Raw genomic sequence first — 19,888 nt, 5'->3', positions numbered from 1 at the left:
TATCATTGGCATTGGTAAAAGTAACAATTCTTGTATGTTGAAACATCTGTTGGGAATGGAATGGTTTTACAAGATTAACTAAAACTCAGGATCAAATGGCCTTACAAGCTACATCACGTTTTGTTGCCTACCTCAAATTACAAAATGTGTCATGACACATTTTGGCTTCCACCTCTAGTTAGGATCTCATGCATGTGGATGATGGAACAGAAATTTAAAAATGAAGGGAACCATATACACTAAGAGAACAATCCTTGCCATTTGACATCAAGATTGGGCAAATTTACAACAGAACACCCCAACTTTTCCATCATGTGTCTAGCAAAACTCTAGTCATCTCATGGTGATTCAAAAAACCTAATGGGCCATGGCACCAATAAATCTAGCAGCCACAACACCACAACCATTTACAGCAGTCTTTTGTTTTTTGACGTATGTGTTCTTGCATGATTAAGGTACCACACAGCACCCCATGCAGGAGGCCAGCCAGCCTTGAGCTGCCCCTCGGGCTTGGACTCAAAACCTCATGAAACTCGCACCCCCTTGTTACCAATCAGCCTACACCCTGCTGGTAATTACAATAGCCTTGCCCTTGAATGGCAAACGCTAAGGCCAACCTATGACAAGCCAAAAATGTAAGGAGAAACCTACTAAAACTCATTTAACACATAAATAGAGTGGCAAAAACCCTTTAGCTCAATTGCATGGGCTGACATGAATACACGACGTGCTCTTATATCAACTCGATTTTTGGTCGCTTCTTTCTCTTGATCGGTCCATGGTTGTAGTCTCGTGATTGGCAATCCCCTTCACTAGCATTTTCATCTTGTTCAGGGGACTTGTCATCATCCTCACCACCCGCATCGTTATCCGTATCTATATCCCTGTTGCCCTCATCTTCACTATCCTCATTTCCCACGTGTTTCTTGTGGTACCTAAGAGGCAAGACCCGACCACTAACCAGCCGCTCAGCTGCATCAACAGCTTCAGAAGTATAAAGATCTGCAATTCCAAGGGCCAAATCCTGTAAAAGCAAACAATAGAATAAAGACATAGGAAGATGTGGAGCATAGACATTTCCTGTAAACAGCAATACTTCCAGGTGTATCATGGAGCCAAAATCTCACTCTGTTAAAAACTACATGTCAACTTTCTAACACTGCTAGCTAAAAACCCTTCAGCAATATCATGCTTTGCAGTCTACGTGATGTTAAGAGACCATCACCTGTGATGTTTACATAATTTATGGCAGAGATCAATGTTAAACAGAAGACCAAAATTTTTGAAGAACTGCATCAAGGTGACTGATCTTAATGACAATCTTGCATGTTAAAAGAAAATTACTTTACAAATCAGAAAAAACTGCACACTTCTACTTGAATATATGTGATGGATATGTCAGATAAGAAATTAAGAAGTGCTATACTACGACACTGGTCTATTTTTACCAACAACAATACCCTAAGCTGTTTTAAATGTGCACATGCCTAGAAGCAAGAGTTCTAAAAAGAGGGGACAGAAAGAGGTAAAAAAACTTACCATCTGCACATAAGATGCTCCTGCACAATCATTAAGTACCTCTATATCAAACTCTTCAGCTCCCCTTTCCTGCATAAGTTTCCTTCAGGGTTTAGTTCATCCGAGGCTTTCCCCTAGGTTATTTCAATTAAAACATTTCAACATTTTCACCTTAATAGCTGAAGAGAGCTTGCGATTCGCCTCACTTAGAACTGGAAGAAAAGCCTTCACCCTGCTGAGCACTGCAAATAAGCCTGGTCAGGTAATTACACAGGTCTGTTTTGTCAACAGCATCACATAAAATATATAATGTTCCTATAAGCGTGTAATATACACTGGCACTATCTACCAGGTTTAGAGTAAAGGAACAAAACTTCATTAAAGCAATTGCTGAAAGCTGGCCATCATCTAAGAAATGGATGTAAAGGAAAGTGGCAACTTGCAAAACCATAAACTACTGTCCTGTGAAGGCTGTGAAAAGAAAGAGCCTTTATCAATTCCCTCCAAGTGCTCCACTGGAGTATAAGCAGTGCTTTCACCCTCAAAAGTGTGGTGGTGACACGCAGTCTTGATGCATATTTCTTTCTATCCATAGCATTTATCGTTCAAAACATGTATTGAATGCCATTTCTTTGCACTAACATACTAGCAAAGTTTTGGTAGCATTTCAGATGAGAAACTGCAAGCCTCTCTCACTTCTTCAAGAACACATACACCAGAAGTGTTTAACACATGATAAGCTCCAACGTGACCTTCCCTAGCATATTGAATTCTTCACTTTAAGTAAATACACAAGAGCATAACTTGTGCAATAGGAGTTGGGGTCTTCTATGCAGCACATGAAAACAGGTTGAGCAAGGTCATACTAATAAGATAAATGAACCAACATTGTGAATGGTTTCCTGATGCTACGCAAAGAATTTAAACATGAAAAAGCAACTAAATGTGATTGGACATATTTGTCACATATACCTGCTGGCAAAGCGACTGAATGCCACTGGACATCTGTCAGGTGTACCCACTAGGACTTGGGCCATGTGAGCACAAATAGATAAGTCAACAATAGCAAAGATCTGGTTAAGCCACAACTTTGTTTGTGGTGCACCTGGGCTAAGCTAGATGTCACTTTGAGCCACCAAGCAAAATCACACCCTTGCACCACTTCGAGTTTTGGGCAAACTTGGAATTGAGCCTATTTACTATAAGTGGGGATTAAATCAACTCCATTTTAAAATCATTTAGCACAACTATCTAGAGACTCCCAATAAAGAGAAGCCAAAGCCTAAGGAAGATATAGGGTGGCGTGGGAAAATTGTAACCCACTTTATTTCTAAAAAAGTTTTTTTCCTGAATATTTTATATCTAAACCCATTGTGAGTCATAGACATTTACCCTGAATTCTTCTATGAAAAAATTAAGTGACTAAACTATTACATGGGTAGCCGAAACCAGCCGTCCTTTTCAGATAGGGTGGTAGTTCCTGATCAAGCACTAATCAGTAAACAAACATAAGCTGAGAATGCACAATTTACCTTATTAAAATACTTGGACAATAAACACCCTATTTGCCCCAAAACTAGTGCCCCTTTCGGTATTGCTTTAACTTTATTGACTATTGGATTGGGTACAAGCTGAGATTCTACAATCTCCTTGACTGATCCAAAAGCCCCTTGCTATAGCTGCAATCAGCACACAAAATGGACCAATTGCCCTTTAAATTTCACCCAAGACTTGCTTTAATTGGACCCCAACTAAAAAAATACTACCCCAAATTCACAATGGATACGTTGGCATCTAAAGCCCTTGATAATTTCACAAATTTCAGGTGTTGAATTCAATGTACAATGCCTTCTACTGATGGCATGGGACCCAAGGTGGTTGCTAAACCCTAATTTTGCAAAAATGTACCGTTTACAACAGAGTTCCCTCTACTGTCCACCAAATCTGGCTGAGATAAGCTGAGATCTTCCGAGAATTGACTAAAGGAGATGAAAGAATGCCAAAGAGAAAAAATTCAGAGATTTCTCGTAGAGAAACCTCCAATCTGCCCGCTATCTGTATCGACCAGCAAGAAAAGCAATTGCCTACAACCTCGGAGCACCAGAATTGTTGTCGCCAACTAGCGGATGATGTCGCTAGCCCCTAATGGGCCTTCTCCTACTGTGGCCTGCTTGTCAATGGCTCCAAATGGCTGTTGAGTGCTGTAATGTGCTATTTCCTGTTCAAAAAATGGACCAAAAACTGATCTGAATGGTTGAGATCAAGCCCAAAAACGTTTTCTCAGTTTGCATGGGTATCTTTGCCAAGTGACAGCCTTCTAAACCCAATTTCCAGCATTATCCTGTTAGAGATGATCACAGCCAGGCAGGTGCAATCCAGTCAGACTGCTGCAGTCGGACCTGCAGCAGTCCGACTGCCACGTGGCAGTCCGACTGCCTGCAGCCATTTTATTCCAGGCTGCGCCCCATTTTTGAGCCCCGTTCTAGGTGATTTTTCGCCTATTTATTGCTGACGTTTTCAGCAGTCTGACCACTATTCTCTGTTGCAGATTACAGACCGGTGCCGTGCAGATTTCTGTCTCTGTTCACAGATTTCAGACAGCAAACAGTGCAGACTGCAGCAGACTTCGAGGTGGACAGCAGGTTGCATCGTCGAGGTGGAGACACGCAGTCCAGCGCACTGCGCCCGTGTATATCTTTGTATTCAGCATTCTTTATACAGCAGATCTTCATTGTACACTGTCTCTTTCTCTCCCTTTTCTCTCTGCGTTCTCTCTCTCTCAGTCCTACGCTTCCGCACCGCTGCACTCTGACATGGTATCAAAGCAGTGTTTGAGGGCTGACTGAGCGCAGAATCAACCTGAAGAGGAGTTTCCATCGCGACACAAATTTGCGTTTTTTGCGTTTAAGGGAAGACAGGAGGGCTGCGCCTTGGAACAAGGCTGAAACGAGTGTGGGCGCACAGGAAAGGAGTACATGTGGTGGATTTGCTGCTGTTTACTGCTGTTTGACGCGGAGAAAGTTTGAGTTTTCAACCTAAAAGTGCAGGTTTTGCTTTTTCATCGCCTCCGGCGGGTGAAGAAGCTTCGAGACGCGGAAGAGCCTTAGCAGGCTGAGTTTACCCAGTCAGAGGGGGCTGCTTTTGCGTTTGAGAAGGCATTGCAGGTGAAGATGTCTACAGAGATGGACTTGGAGTTCCAAGCGAGTATGGACCGGAAGGTGCCTGTCCTACCGGCTCTTCCTACAGATCAGAAGCTCGACGGCGACAACTACCGCATTTGGCGCGTTATGATGTTGGCCATTCTGGAGTCCTATGATTTGGCAGAGTTGGTACAGGAAGATATTGACTGGCCTTCGGTAAGAGATGAGTCCAAACTCTCTTCCGATGCTCGTGCGGAGTTGGCCAGGGCCCAGTCTCATTGGGACAAACTGAATGCCAGGATTCGATCCTTTCTCTTTCTATCATGCACTACAGCCGTGATCGCTCACATCGAGCACTTGACGGTGGCTCGTGAGATATGGCTAGAGCTTGATCAAATGTACAATCGGATGACCCTGATGAAGAGGGTTTCTTTGGAGGTACAGATGCGGACCTTGTCCGTCAATAAGTCTTCTTCGCTAAGGGAACACATTAACAAGCTAAGGCAGCTACAGATGCAGGTTCAGAATGCGGGGAAGCCAATTTCCTCCGAAGACATGGCAATTACACTCTTGTCCCAGTTGCCGCCACGATTCGGTACATTTTACTCTGCCCTTATTGCTTCGGGGCGAGAGTCTACTCTTCGGTGGGAAGAGTTGGTTCCTATGGTCTTGGACCAAGAGGAACAGCTAAAGGGACAGAATGCTTCCAAGACGGAGGCGTTGACAGGTCAAGCCTCTCAGAAGAAGGGGAAAGACCAAAAGAAGAAGAAGGGGGATAACAAGTCCAAGAAGGACAAGGAGAAGGACAAGGACAAAGACTCCACGTGCCATATTTGTGGAAAGACTGGTCATTGGAAGAAGGATTGCCCTGACAAAGACTCGAAGGACACCAAGAAGAAGGAAACCAAGGATTCTGGAGTGGTGGCTGCACCCTCATCAGCTGCATTTCTACATTTAGTTGTCATTGAGGACGCTTCACCGAATGCTTCTGATGCTGCGATGGCGGCTTCCCAATCTCGAGAGTGGATTATTGATAGTGGTGCCTCACGGCACATGACTCCTTCATCAGATGGTGTTGCCCAGCTGCGACCTTCGCGTGGGCAAGTTCTCATTGGAGACAGCTCTTCAGTTTCTATTGCAGGTCGGGGTAAGATGCAGCTTATTCCAGATGGACGAGATGGCACCCATACCTCAGAGGTTTTGCATGTACCAGGATTGGGGTACCATCTCCTTTCAGTTCATAAGATTTGCTCCCTTGGTCTTCTGGTGGAGTTTGACAGTTCTACAGTGCGAGTCCTTGATCATGAATCGAGGAAGGTTCTATCATCTGGATATGAGGAGAACGGCATTTACAAACTGAAGTCTTCCACTGCCCTCTCTACTCTTCTTCTTACCTCACAGTCACAGTCTGAATTATGGCATGCTCGGTTTGGTCACCTAAACTATGACTATCTTCGGAAGGCGTCACGTGGACAGCTTGTTCGAGGGTTGCCGGATATAGTGGTGAGCCAGCAGCCATGTGTCTCCTGCATACGGGGGAAGCAGCATCGGGATGCCATTCCCCACACAGCTTCGCGGCGGTCTACTTCACCAATGGAGCTAGTATCTACGGATCTATGTGGCCCTATGAGGAATGAGTCCCTGCGTGGGAGCTCGTACTTCATGCTGATCGTGGATGACTACAGCAGGATGACATGGGCCTATTTTTTGGCACTAAAGTCAGAAGCTTTCTCACACTTCAAGGATTGGCTTCTCTTTGAGGAGAACCGATCAGGCCGGAAGTTGAAGACCTTGCGATCCGACAAGGGAGGTGAATTTGTGTCTAATGAATTTGCTCGGTTTTGTGCAGATAGAGGAATTCACCAGGAGTTTGCCAATACCAATACTCCTCAAGAAAATGGTATTCTAGAACGGAAGAACCGCAGTGTGATCGAGATGGCGCGCACCATGATGGAGCACCGACAGACCCCTCAGGTTCTGTGGGCCGAGGCTGTGGCTACTGCAGTCCACATTCTTAATCGATCCCCTACTTCGGCCGTGGAAGGGGTGACTCCATTTGAGGCTTATTTTGGGACGAAGCCAGATGTTTCTTACTTTCGGGTCTTTGGGTGTGATGCCTATGTTCACATTCCCAAGGCTCACCGTGACAAATTTGAAGCGGCTTCCCGAAAACAGGTATTTGTTGGCTGCAGCTCCCAGTCCCAAGGCTACCGACTGTATGATCCCGTCAAGCATACTAGCCGTGATGTGCGGTTTGTGGAGGTTCCGGCTTCTTCAACGGGTGAGGAGCATCCTGTTCTTGGAGATCCAGGGGAGAGTTTGGCTCCTTCTACAGTACCACTGGAGCCTGTGCCGTTTGATTATGATTCTGTTTCTGACACAGAGTCTACTGTTCCACCGGATCCTTCTGAGGAGTTACCACCGGTGGACATTCCAGAGTCTTCTACTGATGGAGAACGACGAGGGGAGGTTCGGCCTCCTCCTCGCTGGGCCCGTGACACACTCCGTGATTCAGGGATCGAGGGGGTTCTTGAGGAGTGGGGACCGCAGGATGGTCCGCGGCGGTCACGGAGGCACCAGGCGCATTCTTCGGAGCTTGTGTGCTCCAATTATTGTTTGATGTCTCGAGTTATGCAGGATCGAGAACCCACCTCCGTGAAGGAGGCTTTACAGTCCGCCCCATGGAAGAAAGCTATGGAAGCTGAGTTGGAGGCTATTGAGAGGAATGGCACTTGGTCACTTGTGCCACGCCCCCCGAAGAAGAAGGTGATTGGAGTCAAGTGGGTCTTCAAGACCAAATATCTCAGTGATGGTACTTTGGATAAGCACAAGGCTCGCCTTGTTGCTAAGGGTTTTGCCCAGCGCCCAAGGATTGACTGTCATGACACCTTTGCCCCTACAGCTCGTATGGCAACCATTAGAGCTGTTCTTGCTTTGGCTGGCCATAGGAGATGGCCTGTTTATCAGCTGGATGTGAAGTCGGCCTTCCTGAATGGTGATTTGAAGGAGGAGATCTACGTTGAGCAGCCTCCTGGCTTTGGTTCTTCAGATGGGAAAGTCTACAGGTTGAAGAAGGCCCTGTATGGTCTCAAGCAGGCCCCGCGAGCTTGGAACGAGAAGATTGATTCGTTCCTCCAGACTCAGTTGGGATATCGGCGGTCCAAGGCCGATCCGCAGCTGTATGTTCACACTTCCGGGGAAGGTTGTGTGCTGTTTGTATTATATGTTGATGACTTGATTGTCACAGGTGATGATGCACAGCAGGTCCAGGAGACAAAGTCAGCTTTACATCGGACGTTCGAGATGACGGATTTGGGGCTACTCCATTTCTTTTTAGGACATGAGATTTTTCAGTCTCAGAGGGGGATCTTTCTCTCCCAACAGAGATATGTACAGGAGCTCTTGGTGTCTTTTGAGATGGAAGATTGTCGGGCCCTCTCTACTCCTATGGATCCGAACTGGAAGGCCACTTCCCACTCAGCTTCTCCTTTGGCGGATGCTTCCCGCTATCGACAGTTGATAGGGTCTTTGATTTGGCTTCTCAACACCAGGGTTGATCTATGTTTTGCTGTTGGGCTCTTGGCAGGGTTCATGAGTGAACCTAAGATGGTGCATTGGCAGGCTGCTCAGAGGATACTTCGGTATCTGAGGGGGACGTCTGATTTGGGGATTCATTACCCCGCAGGGACAGATGGGTCAGATCTTGTACTTGCAGGTTGGAGCGACTCGGATTGGGCCGATGACGTGGACCACAGGCGGTCTACAACAGGTTACTGCTTTACTTTGGGTGCAGGTGTTATTTCATGGAGTAGCAAGAAGCAGCCCACGGTAGCCCGTTCGTCTACTGAGGCGGAGTATCGGGCCGCATCTTCCACCACATGCGAGGTTGTGTGGCTTCGGAGATTGTTGGAGGAGCTTGGGTGCCCCCAGACTCGTCCTACATTGCTGCGATGTGACAATGAGAGTTGCATTGCCTTGGCAAGGAACCCTATTTTTCATGCCCGGACGAAGCACATTGAGATCCAGTACCACTTCATCCGAGAAAAGCTTCTGGACGAGACCATCACTGTGGAGTATTGCAAGACGGAGGACAATCTTGCGGATTTGTTTACGAAGGCGCTTCCTCAGGCTCTACTTCGGCAACATTCCAGATCCCTCAGGCTTCTGCCCTGCCCAGGCTCTGAGAGGGGGTGTTAGAGATGATCACAGCCAGGCAGGTGCAATCCAGTCGGACTGCTGCAGTCGGACCTGCAGCAGTCCGACTGCCACGTGGCAGTCCGACTGCCTGCAGCCATTTTATTCCAGGCTGCGCCCCATTTTTGAGCCCCGTTCTAGGTGATTTTTCGCCTATTTATTGCTGACGTTTTCAGCAATCTGGCCACTATTCTCTGTCGCAGATTACAGACCGGTGCCGTGCAGATTTCTGTCTCTATTCACAGATTTCAGACAGCAAACAGTACAGACTGCAGCAGACTTCGAGGTGGACAACAGGTCGCATCGTCGAGGTGGAGACACGCAGTCCAGCGCACTGCGCCCGTGTATATCTTTGTATTCAGCATTCTTTATACAGCAGATCTTCATTGTACACTGTCTCTTTCTCTCCCTTTTCTCTCTGCGTTCTCTCTCTCTCAGTCCTACGCTTCCGCACCGCTGCACTCTGACATATCCAACCATTACACTAATTTTTAGAATTAAATAATTCTAAAAATTAATTTCAACCCTCTTGAACTTGCCCAAAGTTAAATGTGCCCATCCATAATTAAATTGGTTGGGCCATTTGCAACCTAAAGTGGACCCAACCTCACTTGACCCTTAGACTGGCATTAATTAATTAATTAATGCTAATCCTTAGTATCACCACTAACACTTATTGGCCAAATAGTTGTCCTAGGGTCAAAACTGACATCAATTAACCACCAAATGAAACTAGCTTTCCTTCTTGGAAAGGGTGGTAATTCCTTGCTTAAGTACTAATTACAACAAACATAAAATTCACATAAACTGAAAATACATACTTAACCACTTTAATCTTGGCCCTAATTCTGGCGCTCCTTGCGGTATTTCTCTATCTTATATTGCAAATGATAAGAGTACAACTAAGATCCTCTGATCTCCTCTGCTAATCCAAGTACCTCTGGCTATCAAAATTGACCAACAAGCCTCCAAACCAATTTGCCCCTTGGTTTTGGTCTTCACCCTACTCCTTCAAAGACAAATTCACCCCCAAATCCGATATTGGTTGGCTAGTCTCCTGAATCTCTCCAAAATTCCTCAATTTCAACTACTGATATTCAAGTCTTAGCCTCTCAATTCTAAGCACACATCTCGAGGTGGCTATCAAACCCTAATTTTTGTTGTAAATTAGGATTTACATTAGAGATTAACTGAAATCTCTTCCTCTAATGGCTCAAACTGTGGAAAATGCTAAGATAACTTAAGAGAGAGCTAGGGGATAAGAGAGAATGCTATAGAGAGAGAAATTTCAAAGTTTCATCGCTAGAAACACTTAAAAACTACTGCTGCCCTACTCAAACAGCCATGGAAGCTGTCAACTACAACTTAGGACCACCAAACAAACTGTTGCCCCATCCTATATGCTATCATCTGCACCAAAAGGACCTTCGGATACTATCACTTGCTCCTGGAGGGCTCCAAACTGTTGTCACATGATGCTGTAGAACTAATCCTTTGGTGGCTACAGATCACATCAATAGCCTCTTTTTGCTTTCTAACAACCTTCTTCTCTCTTACAATGGCTAGAATAGACTTTCATCAGTCACTAAAAACGTTTTTTTCACTTGTATGGGCAAGTCTTCTAATCTCATTTGCTATCATTATCTAACTTATTAAATTATTTTTCAAAATGTTAATTCTGAAAGTTAATTTAATCTGTAAGAACATAAATCCAAAAAGCTATGGATCTCATGTACATTCTTCAAAGATGTCATACAAGCATTGCCTCAACCTTTACAAGGTCCATGCAAATATCATCAACCAATATAATATGCCCCAAAAAATGAATTTTATGTAAAAAATATTTTACTTTTCTTGTCATTGATAACCAATCTATGCTAATGCAGCTCATTGAATACTTTTGAATAGACAATCATGTAATCAAAGAAAGTATCCATAAATGCTCTATGTGGCTTGAAGATATGATCCATCGCCCAATTGAAAGTAACAAGTGCATTCACAAATCCAAAAGGCATAATAAAAAACTCATACATTCTAAAAGATTTCTTAGGTATATCCTCCGGTCTAATGCGTATCTGATAATATCCACTTTTCAAATCTATATGGCTAAATATAGCTACCCCCTGTAATCTATCCATAACATTATCAATCCAAGGAATCAAAATTGATTCTTTATTGTAATTTTGTTCGAAGCACGATAGTCGATGCACATATACCATGAACCATCATTTTTTTGCATCAAAAACACTTCAAAACAAAAAGAAGGATGAGCTAGGCTGATTAAATCTTTTTCTAATAGCTCATTCATCTGACTCATAATCTCCTTCTACTGGGCTACACTGACTCTGTAGAGTGAATTATTATGTGGGCTACTTCTAGGAATAAAAACTTCATACAATAGCTCCTCTAAAAATGACTGAGAGAAGCAATCAGCATACATTCTTAGAAATGACATGCGATCTTTCTTTAACTTAGACATATTTCCAACATCCTCACTATCATCTTTATTCTTAGTAAAAACCAAGTACGTTAAAAGATGTTTTTCATTACTTTAGAAATAGCATCTGTAGATACAAGGAAAATTTCTCCTTTCAACTTTATATCAAGTGTGAGTGTCTTTTCCCTATGCTAAATAGTGATTTCTTTTACACGTAAATCAACCACTGTATGCATACGGTGATACCATGGCATACCAAGCAACACATCACAACCCTCAAGTGGAGCAAGGACAAACTCTTCACTATCCACATATCCTTGAATATACGACTGAAGCTTTTCAATGAGTGGTATGATAGACTCTGCATGAGGTTCTGGTCACATCTGAGTTGCATGACTCACCTGATAAGCACATGGAATGCAATAAATTTAATAGGATGGCATGATTGGGTTTATGGACTATACAGGATGCTATAATCACTAGTGAGTCTCGGATTTATTATTTCATCCTCTCTCTCAATCTTGTTGGGTTCCTCATAGTTACAGCCTAATTTGGACTAGCTTGGAGGAACAGCTTTGGGGACATTCTCTTTTGCTTGCATTTCAACCTTCATCCCCATTGTTGGATTTGGTTTTCGTATGCACAGATGATTGCTTGACACAAGCAACCAATCAAGTTTATCAAAAGATGGTCAAGGATAAAAGATGGGTGATTGAGAAAGTAAATAAAGATTTGTCTTCTTTGAATAGTAAATCTAAGTGATGTTATCAATTGTTTCTACTAGAGATGAAGTTGACTTGTACACCATTATCAAAGAATATAAATACATGTTGACCCTAATTTTACCCCGTGCTCTATACAACTCAGTAGCATCATCATTGGGTTGATCCCATTGATGTTTTGGGCTCCTTTCCCTTAGGATCATCCCAATTTTGTGATTTTTCAACTTGCTACCTATTGGGACAGTCCCTTGCAATGTGACCCTCTTATTCACAAATAAAACATTTATTTGCAACCATTGATTCCCTACATTGTGTCAATGTTTTCGAGCCCTTTCTTTACTGTTTTGGCCTCTTTCCAAGTTGATTTTCAGATCTACCCCTTTTCTCAGCCTTAAACAACTTTTTATTTGACTTCTCTCCACTCTCTGGGAAACTAGAATCCTTTCCACACAGCAAAGCATCTACTATAGCAACAATCTCTGTGAGTTGAGACATACTAAATGTTCTTTTGAGTCTTTGCATTTTGCGTTTAGGATTTAGGGTTTGAGTTTTGCTTGTTTGAGTCTTTGTGTTTTAGTTTTGGTCACACATCCTGTGTTTCCTCAATGCAAACCCTAGCATATCTCCACATGGTAATCACAACCGGTACTCTTTTAAAGAGTATCCTTTGATAATTGTGGAGGCTAGTCTTTGTACGAGACTCAAACACGACTCCATGAAAAAAGCTCATATTATTTTCTCTCCCACTTCACTACATAATCGGACGTAGAAAGAATGTGAAACAGCGCTTCCCAAATCTAAAGCTACCTAACCTTGGCTCATAATGGTAGAACGAGTGAGCTTTCTTAAAGAGGAATGGCCATAATTCTTCAATTAGCCCCTTTTCCCATGCATTTAAATCTTTTTCAAAATTTCTCTTCAATTTCTATTCGACAAAAAAAGAAAAAGCAATGAATCAACACATCCATCTCGACTCGCAGTACATCCTCATTAGGATTGATAAGAAGAGAAGAGATAGACTTCCTTGTATGTAGGTGCAACGCGCTAATGCATAAAAGCTAAATACCAACAAAAGTGAGCAACTAGTCTAACAGAAACATCTTATGAGTGAATATATATATATATATATGAGTGAATTAAAGATAGAAGTGTGAATAGACTTATAATGTCTCAAGCACCACCTCCTTTGGATCCTATGACTCCCTATCAGGCTTCTCCATCATTGGATACTCTGAGAAGGCATTATGGTCTTGAGAAGAAGGTAGATACACCTTCACCTTTACCATCTTCTTCTTCTCGTTTTGGTAATATTACAGATGAAGAGTTTCAGGAGTACTTGCACATCGCGTACAGTTCAGTTTACACTTCTCCAAGGAGTGCTACTACTCCGTCTAGACTAATCGGTGAGACTGGCCATCTCTCTGATCTTAGAGGGATTATGATGTTTGGTACATGTGAAGGGGAGAGAGTGTGCAATGGAGTGCGAGATAGAGGTGAGAGCAAGAGAGTTGAGAGTTAGAGAGAGTGAACGCAAAGATAGGTGTACCAGACTGTGATGGTACACAAAGAATGAAAGAATGTATTTATATGTTGGGGTACAATAAGGGTGTGTTCACACCTGTATGACTATATATACGAGGACGAAGGGACTTTACATCCAACAACCTCCCACTTAAAGGCCCGAAGTGGTACCTTTAAGCTAATCAACTCCCGCTACACAAATGCAATGCTTATGTTGAGCCTTTGCAAGACACTTAGTGAGAACATCTGCAAGGTTATCTTGAGTTTTGACCTTAGTTAGTGTGACAAGACCATCATCCAAGACCTATCGGATAAAGTGATACCGAACATCTATGTGTTTCGTACGTGCATGGAACATGGCATTCTTAGCCAAACATACTATACTTTGGCTATCACAACCAAGCACTAGAGTACATGAAGAAAGACCAAAATCCTTGACCAAACGGCCAAGCCAAATAACTTCCTTAGAAGCTTTTGTGGCTGAAATATATTTAGCTTCTGTAGTAGTCAATGCCACAAATTTTTGCAATCTTGAACACCAAGAGATAGCCCCACCAGCCAAAGTAAAAACATACCCACTGGTAGATTTCCTAGTGTCAAGATCTCTTGCCATGTCCGAATCACAAAATCCCTGCAACTCTAGTGTACCCTTTCCATAGCATATACACTTTTCTTGTGTATCTTTCAAGTATCTGAAAATCCATTTCATTGCTTCCCAATGTGGCTTGCCTGGGTTAGACATGAATCTACTAACAACTCCCACTCCATGAGCAATGTCAGGGCAAGTTGCAACCATCGCATACATCAAAGATCCACAAGTTGATACATAAGGTATACCCTTCATGGCACTAGCAGCTGCATCATCCTTAGGGCAATCAGCTTTACTAAGCTTTGTATGTGGCAGTAGAGGCACACCAAGAGGCTTAGCATCAACCATATTAAACATGTCAAGTACTTTGCCAATGTATTTATCCTATGAGAGAAACAACAAACACTGCCCTCTGTCTCTTTTAATACGCATGTCCAAAATGTGTTCAGTTGTCCCCAAATCTTTCATGAAGAAGGCTGAACTCAGCTGCCTTTTAAGAGCATTCAAAGTACTCTTATTTTGTCCTGCAATCAGCATGTCATCCATATATAAAACCAGCACAATAAAGCTTCCATCATCAGCCTTTTTAGTGTATAAGCAGTGATCTACATAACTACGTTTAAATCCATGGTTGAGCATAAAGGTATCAAATTTTTTGTACCATTGTCTAGGGGCTTGTTTCAACCCATATAAACTGCGTTTCAGCTTACAAACCAAATGCTCTTTTCTTGGAATAGCAAATCCTTCTGACTGCTTCATGTACAACTCTTCATCCAAGTCACCATAAAGAAAAGCAGTCTTCACATCCATCTGATCCAACTCTAAATCCAAGGATGCAGTGAGAGCAAACAAAACACAAAGCGTAGTCATCTTCACCATTGGTGAAAAGACCTCTTGGAAGTCTATGCCTTCCTTCTGTGTATAGCCCTTAGCAACCAGCCGTGCCTTGTACTTGGGCTTCCCATCAATACATTTCACTTTGTAAACCCATTTATTAGGAATAGCTTTCCTATCCTTGGGCAAAGGTACAAGCTCCCATGTGTTATTTGCATATAGAGACTTCATCTCTTCCTGCATAGCAAGCTCCCACTTTCTATTGTTTTCACATGACTATGCCTCTTTAAATGTCAGAGGCTCACCCTCATTAGTCAACAAAATGCAATCCAAAGATGGCTGAAATCTTTGTGGTTGCCTTCTGACATTGTAGACCTTCTTACCCAGTGATCTATATTATCAGGCAGTGGACCTACATCCTAAGGAATGTGCACACAATCACCAAGTGGCTGATTTTCAGCATTTTCTTGCTGTTGTAATCTGTTTTCAGCATGTTCTTCTTGATGTCCTATTTCATCCTGTGCATCCATGTGTTGTCCATGATCTTCCGATTGTAGCACAATAGGTTGCTGCTCATTTTCAGCATCAAAAGGGACAGAACTTTCAGCTAATGGCTCCTGAATGGCCGGCTGTTCATGCTGAATTTTGACCTTCTTTTTGTTAAGATCACCATGTGTAGCATTTTTCAGCAACTTTGCCTCATTAAATACTACGTCTCGGCTGCGTACTATCTTCCTGCCTTGAGGAAGCCAAACTCTATAACCCATCTCTCCCTCATCTCCATATCCCATGAAGATGCCCTTGATGGATTTCATGTCTAGTTTGGTCCTCTGTTCTACAAGTACATGCACAAAGGCATCACAACCAAAGACACGCAAATGGTCATATGAAGCAGGTTTGCTAGAACAAACCTCTTTAGGAACGTCATTTTCCAATGCACAATTGGGAGAGCAATTGCATACATGAACTGTAGTTTTAAGAGCCTCTCCCCAAAACTGTTGCGGGAGATTAGTTGTGGACAGCATGCATCTGACTCTCTCACAAAGTGTGCGATTATATCTTTCAACCACGCCATTTGATGCACGATTATAAGGGGTTGTCAACTCCCTCTTAATGCCATGCATCTCGCAAAACTTGTTAAATTCATTTGAGACATACTCACCCCCATTATCTATTCTTATGGCTTTCAACTTAAGCCCTTTCTGTGTGGTAACAAAAGCATAAAACTTTTTTAAAGCATCCAACACTTCCTTTTTGCTCTTGAGTATATACACCCATGACTTTCTACTGAAATCATCAATGAAAGTAACAAAGTACCGTGCACCCCCATACAAATTAACAGGCATAGTGCACACATCGGAGTGTACTAAGTCAAGAGCATTAGACTTCTTAACGGCATAACAGTAATAAGGAGACTTCACATGTTTTCCATATAAGCAATCATTACAAAATTCAATACCAAAGCCTTTTACGTCAAATCTCCCCAAAGAGGAGAGAACCTGAAGGCCTTTTTGGCTCATATGACCAAGTCTTTTGTGCCAAAGCTCCATCTGTGAATGGACTTCAGCCACAGCCAAGAACTTGCCACGTAATGCTCTACAATGCAAGTAATATAAAGTCCCCCTTTTGCTGCCTTCAACAATCAGCATAGAGCCCTTATGGACCTTCCAAGATCCACCACCAACGGTAGTAAAATACCCTCTAGCATCAAGCTACCTAACTGATAGTAGACTTTTCTTTATACCAAGTACAAATCTGACATCTCGAAAAATCAGCTCTTGGCCATTTTCAAGGGCCAACTGAATGGTGCCAACACCCTTTATCTCACATGCATAGTTATTACCCAAGTAAACCTTGCCTAGGCAACCTGCAGTGTATTCAAAAAATGACTCCAAAGAGGGGGTAACATGAAAAGAGGCACCGCTGTCCACTATCCATGATTGTGATAGCCCATCATGAGCTGAAAGCAAAGCATCGATTACATCCTTTTTAGTGATATGCATATCACCTGCTAACTGCCATAACATTTACATCAGCCATTAGGCTCCAACAAGTACCTCTTCAGTGTCAGGAAGCTCTTCAATAACCACACTAGATGCAACATTTGCCTTTGCAACTTTTTTTAAGGAAGAGTTGTTATCATCTTTCTTATCATCCTTCCTTTATTTACCTTGCTGTTTCTTTCTTGCTCTTTCTTGAAGTACCGGCAATCGGGCTTTTTATGCCCTTTACACCCACACTGATAGCATGTGACATCCTGTTGTTTGTCGTTACTTTTGCTTCTCCTTTTGCCTTTACTGGTTGCATTATCCCTCTTTTCAGACCTACCTTTTACATGGTAAGCTGAGCCATTGCTTTTACCACCAAACTTTCTTCTGATTTCTTCATTAAGAATTGAGCCTCTTAACACCATCAAAAGTTAAAGCGGGGTTGTTGCTAAGTGACACAACCAAAGATTCACAGCTGTCACGCAAAGTCATCAATAAGAAAATAGATTTCAATTTATCATCGAAAGCCGCCAAACCAGAGTCCTGCAACTAACTCAAAACCCCTATGAAAGCACTCAAATGCTCAGATGTTGGCTTAGACTCATCCAACTCCCTGTTCACAAGTTTACACATAAGATGCACTTGATTCACAGGAGTTGTATTTTCATAAGTGTCCTTAAGCTTTTTCCATATAGCATAACTGTATCAAGACGCTTGATGTCTGTAAGTACATCATCAGACACTGCCATCTTAATGTATGCAATGGCCTTCTTGTTAAGTCTAGCCCAATCCACATCTGTCATAGCTGCCGACTTAGTCTCCAAGAGAGCATCTTCACAGTCCTTGAGAAACAAAATGCCTTGCATCCTATCATTCCACAAGTCAAAGCCAATGCTTTCAAACCTCTTGATTTCAAAGAGGGATTTAGTGTCACTACTGCTAGAAGCATTTGCAGCCATTTTTCAGCAATACACCAAAAATTCAATGCTGCAATTTATGATTTCAGCAAATAATAGCAAGATTGAGTCTAAGTACATGTACAGCAATAGAACGAATGACTTTCAGCAATATGACTGCAATTTCAGCATACATTAAATGCATACATCATTGCCAGGTAACCCCCACTTCAGCAATATCACCAAAAATACATCTGCAACAATCCCAGATCTGCAAAGGATCACTAAGACTGCTGCAACATGAATTATCAGCAATACATCAACTCAATGGGAGCTGCCCAACATGTGTACTGCATACATATGTGTTCGTATCAACTTCTGATACACAAGACACCAAGAAATCTCTGCAATTTCTCCAAAATCGCACAAGCGGGAGATAGAAAATGCTCAAATCACTCAACTTATGGCAACAAGATTTCTTCAGCAATATTCCCAAAGTACATTTCCTGCATCAACTTTGCCAAAATCCACAGATTTCAGCAAAAGCCCCAAAATTTCACTATCAAATCTGCCCCAATTGCATTCATACATGTTCACGAGAGCGTAAAACAGACAAATTTAGCAAAATTTCACAAAATTTTGCAAAAGGCCCAAAATTTTCGAGTCCAAGTGTGCACGAATGTCAGCCAATCTGACTCAGCTGAACAAAATTTCACCAATACAGCAAAAGCCCCAAATTTTATGGGTCCAATGTTGAGAAATTTTACTCAAATGAGCAAAAATTCACTAAATTTGGCGAAATCCCCAATTTAAACGCACACAATGTCTGCAATTTCTAACACAAATGCCTCAATTATGCATGAACAGCACTAAATCTGGAAAAGCCCCAAATTTCTGGGCATAAATCTGCACAAATCTGAGCACTGTGCTTGAGCACGCAAACACCTGTCAGTGAGCAAGGGGCATGCTTGCAAAAAATTAATGAAAATTTGACAAAAATTGCTGATAATGTGACGAAACACCAGCCGTTGACCAACCACCCGTCCCGCGTGCCTGTTGCCTGATGAATCTGCGTATGCCTATCCTCGTGAGCTGTCACCTGCTGTCGCTGACCTGCTTGAAGTGCCAAAAACTGTTGCGCTAACCAGAATCAGTTGTCGCTTGCACGTGTTGTCGTCTGGCTGGGAACTATCAACTATCTATCCTAGCAACACACGTGTGTCAAAACAATGACAACCTAACCTATATTGGACTGCAAAGGCTGTGCGTGACCTGTCTGAGCAAAAACGAGCTTGAAGCACTGTCGCCTGTCTTGCGCGTGCTCCCATCTGACCAACAAAGATGATGACTTGCTGATTTCTCGCGAGCAAAGCATTGGCGATGTCTCGCACAAGCTCCAGGAAGTGTGCACACCTTAGTTGCAGCTCTAATACCAATTTGAAGGGGGGAGAGTGCGCAATGGAGTGCGAGATAGAGGCGCAAGCAACAAAGTTGAGAGTTAGAGAGAGTGAACACAAAGATAGGTGTACCAGATTGTGATGGTACACAAAGAATAAAAGAATGTATTTATACGTTAGGGTACAATAAGGGTGTGTTCACACCCGTATGACTATATATACAGAGATGAAGGGACTTTACAACCAACAACATGTGACAATCCATCTCCTTTATCTTCGCCAAACCTTGTGTCACATTCATATAATCCTTTGAGTCATATGAGACAAAACCCTCTCCTGTTTCTTTTTTTGTTGTGCATGATCTCAATGAATTTCAGTATGTTAACCTTATAGAGGAGGCTCTCAAAGCAGATACCCTTCATCAAGTATATCTCTACCCTCCGTTTCATTTGAGCAAGTAAACCACACTTCTCAATTCCCTCCCATTTCACTATGATCTTCTCCACATTTTTATATACTCGCATCTTCATTCCAAAATCTTGGATTACATTTCACTTCTGCTCAAAGCACACTAGGGGTTAGATCTTTCATCTCCACTCCTAACACTTTCTCACTCTCCATCCCACAATCTACTTACCCTCCATTCCCTCCA

General features: G+C 42.7%; 1 protein-coding gene across 2 annotated transcripts in view; it reads right to left on the bottom strand.

Annotated features, from left to right (window-relative positions):
• Nucleotides 1-282: 282 nt before the first annotated feature.
• Nucleotides 283-19,888, bottom strand: part of LOC148010672 (uncharacterized) — a 31,140-nt gene continuing 11,534 nt past the window's right edge. For both annotated transcript variants that reach the window (XM_087672158.1, XM_087672159.1), the window contains exons 4-6: nt 1,690-1,760; nt 1,540-1,608; nt 283-1,024 (exon numbers count right to left, since the gene is read on the bottom strand). In XM_087672158.1, the coding sequence (XP_087528284.1) occupies nt 734-1,024; nt 1,540-1,608; nt 1,690-1,760 (431 nt within the window). In that variant the 3' untranslated portion in view covers nt 283-733. The remainder of the gene's footprint in view (nt 1,025-1,539; nt 1,609-1,689; nt 1,761-19,888) is intronic.

This window comes from Lygodium microphyllum, chromosome 29 (genome assembly GCF_053477565.2).
Source record: "Lygodium microphyllum isolate KBCC chromosome 29, Lygodium_microphyllum_v1.1.10, whole genome shotgun sequence".
NCBI lineage: Eukaryota > Viridiplantae > Streptophyta > Polypodiopsida > Schizaeales > Lygodiaceae > Lygodium > Lygodium microphyllum.
Note: the sequence above shows the minus strand (reverse complement) of the source record. Positions and strands in the feature narration are given on the sequence as shown.